At 39.0% G+C, this 13,461-nt stretch overlaps 2 protein-coding genes across 5 annotated transcripts in view; one reads left to right on the top strand and one right to left on the bottom strand.

Moving 5' to 3' along the window:
• The first annotated feature begins 2,331 nt into the window (after window positions 1-2,331).
• On the top strand, window positions 2,332-7,407 carry degs2 (delta(4)-desaturase, sphingolipid 2). The gene is made up of 3 exons (XM_078276901.1): window positions 2,332-2,486; window positions 4,657-5,399; window positions 6,179-7,407. Exons 1-3 carry the CDS (start codon window positions 2,405-2,407, stop codon window positions 6,320-6,322), a joined length of 969 nt encoding a protein of 322 aa, XP_078133027.1. The 5' UTR covers window positions 2,332-2,404; the 3' UTR covers window positions 6,323-7,407.
• Window positions 6,971-13,461, bottom strand: part of evla (Enah/Vasp-like a) — a 37,332-nt gene continuing 30,841 nt past the window's right edge. For all 4 annotated transcript variants that reach the window (XM_078276898.1, XM_078276899.1, XM_078276897.1 and 1 more), the window contains 8 exons: window positions 11,454-11,707; window positions 11,153-11,268; window positions 10,849-10,876; window positions 10,217-10,259; window positions 10,012-10,072; window positions 9,711-9,768; window positions 9,555-9,612; window positions 6,971-9,030 (listed from right to left, as the gene is read on the bottom strand). In XM_078276898.1, coding sequence (XP_078133024.1) covers window positions 8,993-9,030; window positions 9,555-9,612; window positions 9,711-9,768; window positions 10,012-10,072; window positions 10,217-10,259; window positions 10,849-10,876; window positions 11,153-11,268; window positions 11,454-11,707 — 656 coding nt within the window. In that variant the 3' untranslated portion in view covers window positions 6,971-8,992. The remainder of the gene's footprint in view (window positions 9,031-9,554; window positions 9,613-9,710; window positions 9,769-10,011; window positions 10,073-10,216; window positions 10,260-10,848; window positions 10,877-11,152; window positions 11,269-11,453; window positions 11,708-13,461) is intronic.

Genomic DNA, 13,461 nt, shown 5'->3' with positions numbered 1-13,461 from the left:
AAAAGTCATAGTATAGTATGTCGAATAAAAGTCATAAAAAGTCATAGTATAGTATAGTATCTCAGTCAGTAGGGACTTAGCTTGGGAACCGGAGGGTTCCTAGTTCAAGTCTTGGATGGACAAAGACCAATAAATGTCACAGTTTTTTTAAAAGTAGTATGACGAAAAAAGTCCCAAAAAAGTAATAGTATAGTATGTCGAAAAAAAAAAGTAAAAAAAAGTCATATTATAGTATGTCGAAAAAAGTCATAAAAAGTCATAGTATAGTATGTTAAAAAAGTCATAGTATAGTATGTCAAATAAAAGTCCAAAAAAGTCATAATAAAGTATGTTGAAAAATTCTAAAAAAAACACATTAGTGTATCTCAGTCATTAGGGACTTGGCTTGGGAACCGGAGTCTTGCTGGTTCAAGTCTTGGATGGACCAAGATCAATAAATGTCAAGGTATTTTGAAAAAGTCATGTGTTCTGTGTTTGGATTCTGTAAATAAAATATTCCAAAAGAAAAGTGTTGCTGTGTGGCATTCCTTCTTTGTTAGTGTAGTTCGAAATAAAAAAAGTATGTCGAAAAAAAGTTATAGTATAGTATGTCGAAAAAAGTCATAAAAAATCATAGTATAGTATGTTAAAAAAAGTAATAGTATAGTATGTCGAATAAAAGTCATAAAAAGTCATAGTATAGTATGTTAAAAAAAAGTCATAGTACAGTATGTCGAATAAAAGTCCAAAACCTTCATAGTAACCAAGTCATAGTGTTGTATGTCGGACAAATTGCAAAAAAAAGTCATAATAAAGTATGTTGAAAAAGTCAGACAAAAGGTAGTAGGGACTTAGCTTGGGAACCGGAGGTTTCCTAGTTCAAGTCTTGGATGGACAAAGACCAATAAATGTCACAGTTTTTTTTTAAAGTAGTATGACGAAAAAAGTCCCAAAAAAGTAATAGTATAGTATGTAGACAAAAGTCATAGTATAGTTTGTTGACAAAAGTCATAAAAAGTCATAGTATAATATGTAGAAAAAAGTTGAAAAAGTCACATTAATAGTATATCGAAAAAAGTAAAAAAAAGTCATAGTAGGCCTATAGTAGGTCAAACAATGTCAAAAATGTCATAGTATAGTATGTTGAAAAAAGTCATAACGAAGTCAAGTATAGTATGTTAAAAAAAGTCATAGTATAGTATTTCCAAAAATGTCATACTATAACAGCCTGTGTTCTAACAGTCTGAGCTATAGTATCAAATGCCATGACAAACAGTAGGTCATAAAAAAGTCATGGTATAGTATGCCATGAAAAAGTTACGGGAAAGTATGTCATAAAAAAGTCATAGTATACCATGCAAAAAAAACTTCATAGTATATTTCATAAAAATGTCATTAGAATTTCACTCATTCCTTTGGAGACTCTCCAAGCAGTGTTCTAACAGCCTGAGATCTTGTTTCATATGCCATGTCATACGTATAAAAAGTCATAGTATACTACAAAGTATATAAAGCGATAAAACTCATAGATATATCGAAAAAAAGTCACAGAATATAGAATGTCATAAACATGTCATAGTATAAAAAAAGTGGTATAGTAAGTCAGGCCTATGTCCTAGAGTTATAAAAAGTCATATTAGCCTACAGTAAACTAAATGAATAAACAATTATTATAGTATCTCATAAAAAATAACGGAGACGGACAAAATACACATAGCTATCTATAAAGCCGCAGCCCCACCTAGTGGAAAAGTCACGCTGCACCACTGGTTACTAATGCCCGTCAAAAATAATTCGTATTCACCCCGAGATTCGGATCCGCAACAAATTGTAATGGGCTCTTCCCAGACTGTAAAAAAGATGATACATATATACAGCCATTGGTTCTCCCTTGGCCCATGCTACACCCTTCCACCAAGTTTCATGAAATCGAGCCAGTAGTTTTTAACTAATCCTGCTGACAGACTGTAGGCTACAAACAAACAAACAAACGAACAAACAAACAAACAAACCGAGCCAAAAACCTCCACGGCGGTAATATGTGATTTTATTTGTAGAACAGACAGCTGTCTGGACTCTATGTGGACTGTATTTTCTTTCTTTTTTAATAGAATCCTTTTGCAATTCCAGTAAGCATTCATATCATCCCTCGAAATATAGCCTATAGAAAGCTAGTATCAATACAGTTGTTTCACGTGAAAGGTTGTAAAGATGCAGTTGTTAGCATGCTGGGGAGCAAAAATCTGCCTAGATTGAAGCAGGTGCACAGCCGACGTCCCTCCCTCAGCTCGGGGGAGGAGTTTGTGATCTCAGCTCACACCTGCAGCTGGTGAGAGTGGGTGTGCCCCGATACTGTCAAGGTGTAAGGTTTGATGACACACATAATTCCACAGAGCCGGTTATTTCAGACAGAGAACGGACAATCATGGGAAAGACAGGTGGAAGAGGCGACTTTGAATGGGTCTACAATGACCAGCCGCACACTTCAAGAAGAAAAGAAATTCTGGGTAAGAAATTATGGAATATTAAAAGCTTTGTCAACAGTGAGAAATTTGCTGACTTAGTTTGTGTAATACATTTGAGCGTACGTTTTTTTTGGACTACAGCATTGTTTCCCAAGATCTTAGCCGGTTGAACCTGTTTAGCTGAGCGATCATTTAACAATGAATGCGGGTGAAACGTACAAACTAACAAGATAATCACACTTTTGACCAATTCACTTAGACTAGGCCTAGGCCTACATGTTAATGAAAGTTACACATTTCTTTTTAAGCCCAAGTAGAAATATTCTTTCAAGCTCCCTTGAAAACTGCATATCTTAAGTGAATAAAAGTAGGCCTACGGTAATTGTGAGTGTTTCTTACATTTCTTACATTCACTTAGAGAGAGCAAAATGCATGATGTTAAAGTGTAGACACTCTTATAGCAGTAATGACATGTTTCAGTCTCCCTCGTGACAATTAAATAAATGATTTATTAGGGTTTGCTTGAAAATCGAACCAAAAACCAAAATCACCTCTTCTTTTGTGTAAACCAGTCTTGAATCGTTTTCTCTGACTTGGGAGACAATAACAGCATATTTATAGCAGGTGCAGTTGACAATGACCTCGTGCTTGCTAAGTAACAAGACACAGTCCTTGCTCATGACAAACACAGATGCAATGCTATACATGAAGTGAGAAGAAAGGCTTTGTGAGAGTTGGGGGATCTGGGAGGATCCCTGAAAAAGCAACATTTATTCAACAAACAGCTTAAACTACGTCTGTTGTCATTAGTTGATTAATGCAATATATCAAATCTGTATCAAGAGCAGTCACCTTTGCTAATCTGATCTATTATGTGCTTCGGTTGCAAACAGTTTAGACTAACAAGATCTGAACCTGTTGCTGTATATTTGATGCGGCTTTGTTCACCAGTCGCATGGTTGCTCAGGTGTGGAAAAAAAGCACATCTAGAAGGTTTCACCCCACTGAGCTTTGCATTATTAAAGTGTTTGTTCTTATCCTCTGCCCTGCCCTGATGGGAGAGGCTGAGGGATGTGAGTGTCAGGGGTTACGTTGAGCCTCATTTCCTTTTTTACATTATCATGTGGGATATTTTGATTGACAAGTGGTTTTATGTTGTATTGGATGGTTAGTTGTTTTATATGTCTCCAGCTCAACTTGCATGTCATAAACGTTATATCATCGAGGTCACACAGATGATGAATGATTGTGACGCTGCCTGATGGTCGATCGTTCTAGATAATCTTTAGTTTAAACGTGAGGCTGATGAGTTATGTGACCATAACTGGAATGACTTGTCTCTCTGACAAGGTGAAGTTGAAATCCAGCGATAACGGTCAGCTTTTTCTGCGGGGCAGGTGTAACCTGATTTAAACAAAGTCTTTATGATGTCTGGTTATTGATTTAACTTTACGCCCTGTGGGAGGGCTACATATCCAACCAGGGGCGTAGCACAACATTCTGGGCCCTGTAGAAAGGCATTTTCTATGGGCCCCTCCCCGCATCCACAGCTATTCATTCTAGCATCTTTTTACTTGTACTCAGTCCCCTTTTTCCCCCCAGCCCGACGCCCCTGTATCCAACACTTAGAGATAGCTCATAACTTAGCAAGAGACCTACATGCAGTGGATATTCCAACTAAAACCCTTTTACTTACCATGGCGAGCCCAATTTGCATAGGGGTATTACACAAGTGAGCTGAAAGCATAGACGCAGGCCAGATTTGCATGAGCAATCATGGAGCATAGCTTTCTTTTATCTAATGCATGATGGCATATCTGTGATCCTGCAGTTTGGATGAATGTGTGGCAAGTGTAACACATCAGAGGGTGTATGTCATCATGAGTCTATTATGTTGTAAATGCCATATGAACTAAACCTAGCTCTTTTCATAGCGGTGAATTGAATTTGAACCACTCCTTTGTATCTCCCTCAGTTTCATCTCCTTAAGCAAAACAACACCTCTGCTAATTAATAATGATTTGTCAGCAGGTCCGTTCTAGGTGAAGGGCTGGTACCATACAACATGCTTGATTGTGTTCTTTGGATTGCACTGTCACAGTTCTACACAGTGATCAGTTGAGATCAAGCTTTTAAAAATGACTTTCCTACAATCACTTCATCTCTGTCCACATCCCTTTCCATCCCATTTTCTATCTGTTTCCTTCCTCAGCCAAATATCCAGAGATCAAATCCCTGATGGGTCCAGATCCCCAGCTGAAGTGGGTGGTATCAGGCATGGTCCTGACCCAGCTCCTGGCCTGCTACCTGGTCCAAGACCTCTCCTGGAAGTGGATCATCTTCTGGGCTTACGCCTTTGGAGGCTGCATTAACCACTCCCTGACTCTGGCTATCCATGACATCTCTCACAACGTGGCCTTTGGGAACAAGCTAGCGAAGTGGAACCGCTGGTTTGCCATATGGGCCAACCTGCCCATCGGGTTGCCTTACTCTGCCTCCTTTAAGAAGTACCACATCGACCACCATCGGTATCTTGGTGGTGACCAGCTGGATGTTGACATCCCTACAGACATTGAGGGATGGTTCTTCTGCACCCCGGCCAGGAAGGTCCTCTGGCTCTTCCTCCAGCCCTTCTTCTACGCCCTCCGCCCTTTGGTGGTCAATCCTAAACCAGTGGGTCAGCTGGAGATCCTTAATGCAGCTGTTCAGTTCACAGTGGACTTCATTATCTACTATCTATGGGGGCTGAAGCCCATTGTTTACCTCATTGCAGGTTCTATCCTGTGTTTGGGACTGCATCCTATCTCTGGACATTTCATAGCTGAGCATTACATGTTCCTGAAGGGACATGAGACATATTCTTACTATGGACCACTGAACTGGATCACCTTCAATGTTGGATATCACATGGAGCACCATGACTTCCCCAGCATACCTGGCAGTAAACTTCCTCAGGTGAGACTGTGTTATCTAATAATTGATATGATTATTTAAATCATGACTAACTTTCCAACAGGTCTCTTGTTTGGAGATTTTTTCACAAGGTGTGAGCAGATAAAACACGCCCCTCCTGTCTTTCAGAATCTAAACAAAAGGGTATTAGCAAAAGCCACATGCCACTTTTTTCCTATCATATCAACTACACATATTTATCAGATGAAAAGCCAGCCTTTGTAACTAAATAACTGCTGCTCCTCTACCAGAGCATGAAAGTGAGATACCTTTTGACACAGCCCACAACTGCTTTTACTAAACTGCTAGTTTGAAAATTCTTATGAGCTATTTTTGTTCTTAAGAGGGACTTGGGATCAGTTTGTTTGAACTATCAAGTGATACATTTTCAGGATTTATTTTAAAATGTCACTTTGGAATAGAAATAAAATGTCATTCTGTACTTAAAAAGCAGTGCATTATTGTCAGGCTGTGTCAACAACACCTCTGATCACTAGCTAAGCTATAGGTACAAGGCCTTTACGAGAGAAACTGCAATGTGTTTTCTTGTTGAACAAAGCAGTGAAATGTCTGCTTCTATCAGATTTAGTGTCTGTATATTAGATAGATATCCATAGTGAAATAAGGTGCCATGTTAAATTACCTCTGTCCGAGTACCTAAGGTGCTTCTGATACTTTACAACTGCAAATTTTTATATATATACACACTTTTTTTTTTTTTTTTTTTACAAGCTCTCTATTTCACTTGTGGTGTTTTTTTTAAATTTTTTTTTTATTGGCAGGTCAAGCAAATTGCAGCAGAGTATTACGACTCCTTACCTCAACACACTTCCTGGATCCGGGTGTTATGGGACTTTGTTTTTGACGACCGCATCGGTCCATACGCTAGAATCAAACGGGACTACAAGCTAAGCAAGAAGGAATAGATCTGTAATGTTTCCCCTTGACCAGGAATGTGAATTTCTGCCGTTAACAATCTGACTATACAATGTAATTACATATATTCTCTAGTTTAAATTGATATTATCCTCCTTGAAGGGTGTGGCTGTCACTGTACGTAAACATTCTAACATGTTGGGACATCTTAAATCAATCCTGTGCTTGAGTTACTATAGGGCAAATGAATGTGCACATTTGAGTTGCATACATACGCAACGCATGGAAATTGGAAGAGAATTCAAAGACAGCTAGATGGTTTACTTACCCCACTATTTATTTGTTCCCTGCTATAAACAGATGGGCCATCTTTGTGACACAGTGATGACATTTCCTTGTATCCAGAAGGCACTGAGAATGGCAAAAGGATGATGAGAAGCTAATATATTTCAACAGAAAAAAAAATCCTTATAGGATAAAGGTCACACACATTCTCATGAGGTTTGATAGAGATTGCACTTTCCTTTTTTCTGCCTACAAGCATTACGTCTTCTGAATTTCTGAATGTGAAAGAAAAGGCACACAAAGCCTGTCAGATTACCTACATTAATGTTGAATCCTCTGTGCAGAACAGTGCTGAGGTGGAAAATAAGCATTGAAACTTACCTTTCAGTAAGAAGAGCCTTTTTCATCAGTGAAACCAATTCTGCGTGTTCGCAGCTCCATCATGCTGTAAACTGTTTGATTACATCTACAGGGAGTGGAAAAATTAAAACACCTTATAATGCAAAAAAATAGTTATTTAGAAAATTCCAGTTTAAATCTCATGTTTTTGTTTTTTTTAAACTGTCAGGGAATTAACTTAGTGGTCATTTTATTTTGCTCAGCAAATCTCAGTTGGTTAGTCTTCTTGTGGCTACTGGTCCTCCACAAACTACAGAAAATCAACACTACACACTACAAGCTTTACCAAATTAGTATTTACTACAGAGGTATTGTATGGTGTTTGTTATTTTGTCCAACCACTTGTATGTACAACTTAATGTGTGTTGTGATTGATAAGCATGATTGTTGTTTCTATTTAAATGACCGTACTAAATATAAAAAGTAAGTAAAAGATCTGTTTAAGAAACTACTATGGAGAATAGGACTTTGTGGTTGATTTTTCATTTCATATCCGTTTTGTGATAACCAGATGTGATCTTTTCTTTTATTAAAATATACTTCCTAAAACCATGTAAAAAAACACACACACACACACACACACACACACAGCGCATAGATGGTTGACACGTTGATTGCTTTTGTTTGAATGAATTTACTTCCAGCTTTTAAATCAGACCGTAGTTGAGAGCAGACAGAGTGGATAGAATGCAACAACCGATATTCAACCAAACCCTTCCTTCAAAGACACATTTAGCTACCATCACATAGGCCTACCATTCACTTTCTGCACATTCTTATCTAGGTTAGATTTGCATATTATCAGAGCAACCCCCCCTTATTATTTTCACATTGCTACCATTATCAAGTTCAACATTTCATATATAGAAAGGGGAATCTTCATGGAAACAAACCACTATAATAAATGTACCACCGTTTGTATTTTTTCCTTCTTCCCCAAATCAAATAAAAAACTAATCCATAGAGATGGGGGTTTCATGCATACTTGGGAGGTTCACAAAGCATAGGATGGCTAATACTACATTGTTTTATATCTAGGTAAAACCAGGTGGCACATTTACAGTTATCTGCCTGTTTTGTGAATGATCCCCAAGTTTCAATTATCTTGCACATCTGAATAGGTAGAGAAAAACGTGTACCTCGGTCACACTGGAGTTGTAGAGCAGACTGTTATTGTGTGTTATTTGATTAATTGCCAAAGAATCAATTTCTCATTTGCAATATCTTAAGCCTTGGACATGAAAGAAAGAGGTCATTTAAGTGGCCAATTGTGGTTCAAACATGAACATGTTTTGCAACATGTCTGGAGAGAAAAGATTAGACACACCCAACACCAGTATGAACAAGGTCATAAAAAGCCTGTTTTTTGTGTTTGTTTAAGAATCCAGTTGAGGGCAGGTGAGACTGCAGCACCATTATGCCCATATTGTGCTTGTTATTATGAAATAGTTAGGGATAAACTAAACAAAAAATAATGATAGAAAATATAAAAGGCTGACATAAATGGTGTGCAAGATTCCTTTGTCCTTCTATAATATCAATAAAATACTCATTGTCATCAATATCATTATCACCACAGTTTTTAAATAATAAAACAGTAAAAACTTAGTAAACAAAAATATTTTCTTCTTAAGAATTGGACTGAACAGAGAACAAAGAGTTGCAACACTGGGCTGACTGAGTCTAGGTGCACAGAGAGGACCACAACACCAAACTCAGCACGAATGTCCGTCCATCCCTCAATTCATCTTTTAGTGTATTTGTCATCCTCTGTTTCAGTTTGTCCTTTAATCTTTCTTTATCCATCCATCTGTTTCTTCTGCTCCTCTGTCTTATTAACCTTGCTCTGTTTCTTTAATTTTTGCTGTCCAGCAGACTCAAATGTTGGCACAACATCTCTGCAACTTGCATCATGGCGTCGCTAGGTCACAGAAACATTGAGAGAACATTCCCCTGGTCCTCATGTCTGTGCATCTGCATGTCCATCCTCTTCCAGCTCCTCCTCTTGCTTTCCTCCTCCTCTTGCTCAGATAAGATTAGGATGTACCGATTCTGCCGATTTCTTGTCTGATGGCTACAAGAAAAGAACGCATTTTAGTGAACATTTCCGCAGCAAAAATTTGCACTTATACTTGGCCAGTCATGTATTTGTTCGTATCAAATGTGTGGGAAAATGGAATTATTTTTTAAATGTTTTTATTTCACCTTTATTTTTTACAGGCAAGTCATTAAAATCAGGTTCTTATTTACAATGGTGGCCTGACAAGTGGCATAGCCGCTTAGGGAAAGGGAAGGCGGACTAGAAAATAAATACATTAGAAATACATACAGTTTAGAAATTACATAAAATACCATTTGAAATACTACACAGATAACAGTAAATACTTATAACGAGATAAGTGCACAGGTACATGGGTGAGTAAGAAAGGGAGAAACCGTTCAAATATTTAGCTGGAAAAATTATTATGGAGTCAACAAGCTTTTTTCAAATTTTACTGCCAGTGAGTTGTAAAAACTAGTGAGCGGAGAAGATTAAAGATTATACATGCTTTGTGCTCCTGGATATACAATAAACTTTACAAGCACTGCGTTGCTTACCATTTATGATTTCATCTTTCACTTTATGCAACTCGCGTACAACTTCATCCAAAATTTCCTGTAACACAGAACTTGTGAGTTCAACATTGCAGGGTGTGTAAAATCGTTAATCTACAAAGTAGATCCATAAAAGTAAAACACGTTGCTGATACCAACCTGTTTCATCCTGTCAAATTCTGTGTCTGATTCACTAGTGCTGCCGATGGGTCTCACTCTGCAACACAAAAGAATAAACTGCGGATGAGCATTACACACTACATATTTAAGTTTTTTTTGTTAAACATAACCACAATTTAGAGAATCAAAATCTAAATCAATATTTCATTTCTGTTATTTGCATCAGTGCCTGTAGTGCAAAGGTTGAGATTCATGATTTATCCCTGTGGTTAATGCTGGAGGTTTGCTATATTATATTCAGACCACACTCCCTTTACTCCTCCTCTTCTTATTTACAGACCTGGACACCAGTGAGGACTTTTCTGTAGAGTTGGATCGTTCCCATGGCTTCTTTAGAGCATCTGGTGAGGGGGAAATAATAAATTACATAAATTCAAAATAACTCTGAAACAGCAGGCTATCTTCTTCTATCATTTAACCTGTAGTGTTATGGGACTAATGCACTATCTATGCTATACACTAATCTGGTGAGGTTTGTTTTCTACCTGTTGAGTTCTGCTGACCTGGCCCTCTGCCACTAGAGTCGTCCTGCAGGAGAGAAATTAATTATCACTACACAATAGTAAATCAGCTTTGTGTGAGTTTCCCAAAGAGGTTAAATTTAAGATCACATCTTAAAGGAATAGTTCAACATTTTGGGAAATACACTTATTATGATGAGTAGATACCGCTCTCAAATATATATTATATTTTTATTCTATATGTTAAATATATATAGCCACCGCCAATAGCTTATTAATGTAGCTTAGCTTGGCTCAGAGATTGGAAATGGAACGTGCTTTCTCCATCTGAAGGTAACAAAATCTGTCTACCACCACCTCAAAAGCTCCCTAATTACGTTGAACTATTTTTTGGAAACTGTGCCTGATTAAGAAATAGTCTAGCACATGACCCCAGAACAACTATAAAATTAGTGAGCTTTAGGTGGATTTTTGTTACCTCCGGACAGACCTAGATCAGCTGTTTGCTCCAGCTTCTAGTATTTATGCTAAGCTAACAGGCTGCTGACTCCAGCTCCATATTCAACAGACAGACATGAGAGTGATATCAATATTCTCATCTAACATTAACATTACATTTTTCCAAAAATGTCTAACTATTAAGGCACAACACTTACTTCATCAGGTTTCTCTGAAGCTTTCCGTCTGTGAGAGGTGAGTACATGAGCAAACAGTGAGATACACATAAAAATAATTCAGTAACTGGTGCAGAAAGATTGAGACATGGATAAAATACTAGAGTTTATTTCCTTATTGAGATGAACATTTACTGCAAGTAAAGCAGAACCAGAAAGACCAAAATGAAAACGTAAGTATAATATGGGATAGAATGGCTGACAGAACAGATATTTTCTCATGTCTCTTTGCATGATTAATTCAAGGGAAATATGACTGGTGTATATGTTTGTGTAGCTGTTTTACCTGCGAGCTAGTAAGGCATTCATCTCCTGCATCAGTCCCTCCCCACCACCTCCACTGCCACCACTAGAACGATTGGAGTCACTTTTGCCACCAGACCCAGGCGGACTGTTCTCATCCTGAAGAACACATTACCAAATGGGTTGCAATTTTTCTCTGTGGGGGTTTCTGGACTGAGGGCGCTCTATGTGTCTTTACCCCATTACACCATAAAATACACAAATAACACGGCTTCAACACTTAACTACTGATAAAGTAGAACCAGAAGGACTGGATCGCCTAAGCTTTAACCATGGAGGCTCACCCTATGGACTTTACGTAATTTGGCTCCAGCCAGTGCTGCAGCCAGTCCTGAGGGTTGGTGCTGGGCCCCGGGCGGGCCCCCAGGAGGCCCTCCACCTGTGGGCAGTGGAGGGGGCATGGGTGGGGGCACGGCCATTGGGGGCGGTGGACCCGGTGGCGGTGGTGGGGCTGGAGGACCAGCCATGGGTGGTGGAACTGCAGATGGAGGAGGTGCCACAGAAAGCATAGATGGGTGACCTGCAGAGACAGGGGGGCCTGGGAGGGGCACAATTCCATATAGGTTAATGGCTGTATGGCTATATTTGGTAAATTGGCTGATTATATACAGTTAAATAAAGTTTTTATATTTTGTACTTTGTACAGGCAGCCATTGACTACATTTCATTTTAGTGCGGTATGAAAGTTACATCATTGTCTCAGGGTAATACAGTTGCAAATGAGGACGCTTTTGAAAACTACATTCAAACTAAATCTAAGACAGCTTAAAGCAACACATTACTTAAAGAGATACTTCACCGATTAGCATTAAGCTTTGTATCAGTAAAAACCTTGTAGTATTTTCGAATGACCGTACTTCCCTCCCTCATGTCCCCCTGAGACGATAGAGCTCTGTATTGTGTGTCTTGAAAAAAGCCTCTGAGGACGCAAAAATCGCCATTTAGCGTCATCGGAGGGATTTTTGGCCCGAAGCTATGGACTACAGCCATAGTACAGCCAGCTAGTTCCGCATGTTTTCATGCCCATAGGGGGTGGGACATCACTCCCAGAATTTCAAAATAGTGTCAGCCATGTTGAAGCTAAGCTAACAGGCTATTGTTCGGTGGAGAAAGCCGAGTAATTAATTCATACTTTAGTAGGCTAACCACGATGGTGGAAAGTAGTTTTGAAGATGATATGGCCGAAGGGGATTTTGAAGATCTGGTGCGCGAATCCGATGCTCGTGGCTACCTGTACGAGCCGCAATACAGCGAGGAACAGTTGCGGATGATGAAGGAACAAGAGGCGGACGGAGCAGCTGCTGCAGTAGAATGTAAAATGTTTGTCTGGCAAAGCGGTGTGCGAGAAAGCGGAAACGTGGAACGAAGGCAGGAGTTCGAGCTAGGTGGAAAGCTATCGCTAGCCGGCCACCTGTCCCATCCATCCTGCTTGCAAATGTCCGCTCATTAGACAACAGACTGGACTACATCCAACTTCAAAGAAACTCCCAACGCAAGTTCAGAGACTGCTGTGTTTTTGTTTTTGTGGAAACATGGCTGAACAACAGTGTACTTGACTCCGCTATCCAGTTACCAGGCCTGCTAGCCTTCCGAGCAGATAGAGATGCTGCTCTGTAGGGTAAGACTCGTGGAGGTGGGCTGTGCATACATGTTAACACGGACTGGTGCAGAAATGCGGTGCTTGTATCCAACTACTGCTCACCGCTGGTGGAGTTTGACGACGCAAATCTCAAGAAAGTTCTTATATTCTACCTTCACCTCACGGTGAATAGTAATTGTACTTTATGTATAGTCTATAATGTGTGTGCACTAAATGTAGCATGTCTAGTATGTCGTTTTTATAAAATGTTGTTTTTATATATTTTAAATGTGTAACGCCACGGTGAAACGTTTCATTTCACTATACAGTGTATATGGTTGAAATGACAATAAAACCCACTTGACTGCACTCTGTAACCAGTAGGCGTGGCTTGGGAGTGGCCTCGTAGGGAAGCGAAGCAAGTGCATTCTGGGAGTTGTTGTCTTTCATCCACATGAGCCAAAAACACATTTTCTGGCTTTTCTCGGTCTAGAAGGCATCAATTTAAAAAAAAAATTTAATTAAAAATTCACTACACTACATAAATGACCCAATTTAAATACATATTCATCTTTCCAGCGGTGAAATATCCCTTTAAGTCTGCATAGTATCCTTTCACAGTGTCTATGTTTGCAGCATTGCTTGTGAAAGTGGCAGCGGCAGCTAAACAAAACATTAGAAAAATTCATTGCATGGACCATCGAGAACAACTT

The sequence above is a fragment of the Sander vitreus genome, chromosome 20 (assembly GCF_031162955.1).
Source record: "Sander vitreus isolate 19-12246 chromosome 20, sanVit1, whole genome shotgun sequence".
Lineage (NCBI taxonomy): Eukaryota > Metazoa > Chordata > Actinopteri > Perciformes > Percidae > Sander > Sander vitreus.
The sequence above is the reverse complement of the archived record's forward strand: the minus strand, read 5'-3'. Positions and strand labels throughout refer to the sequence as shown.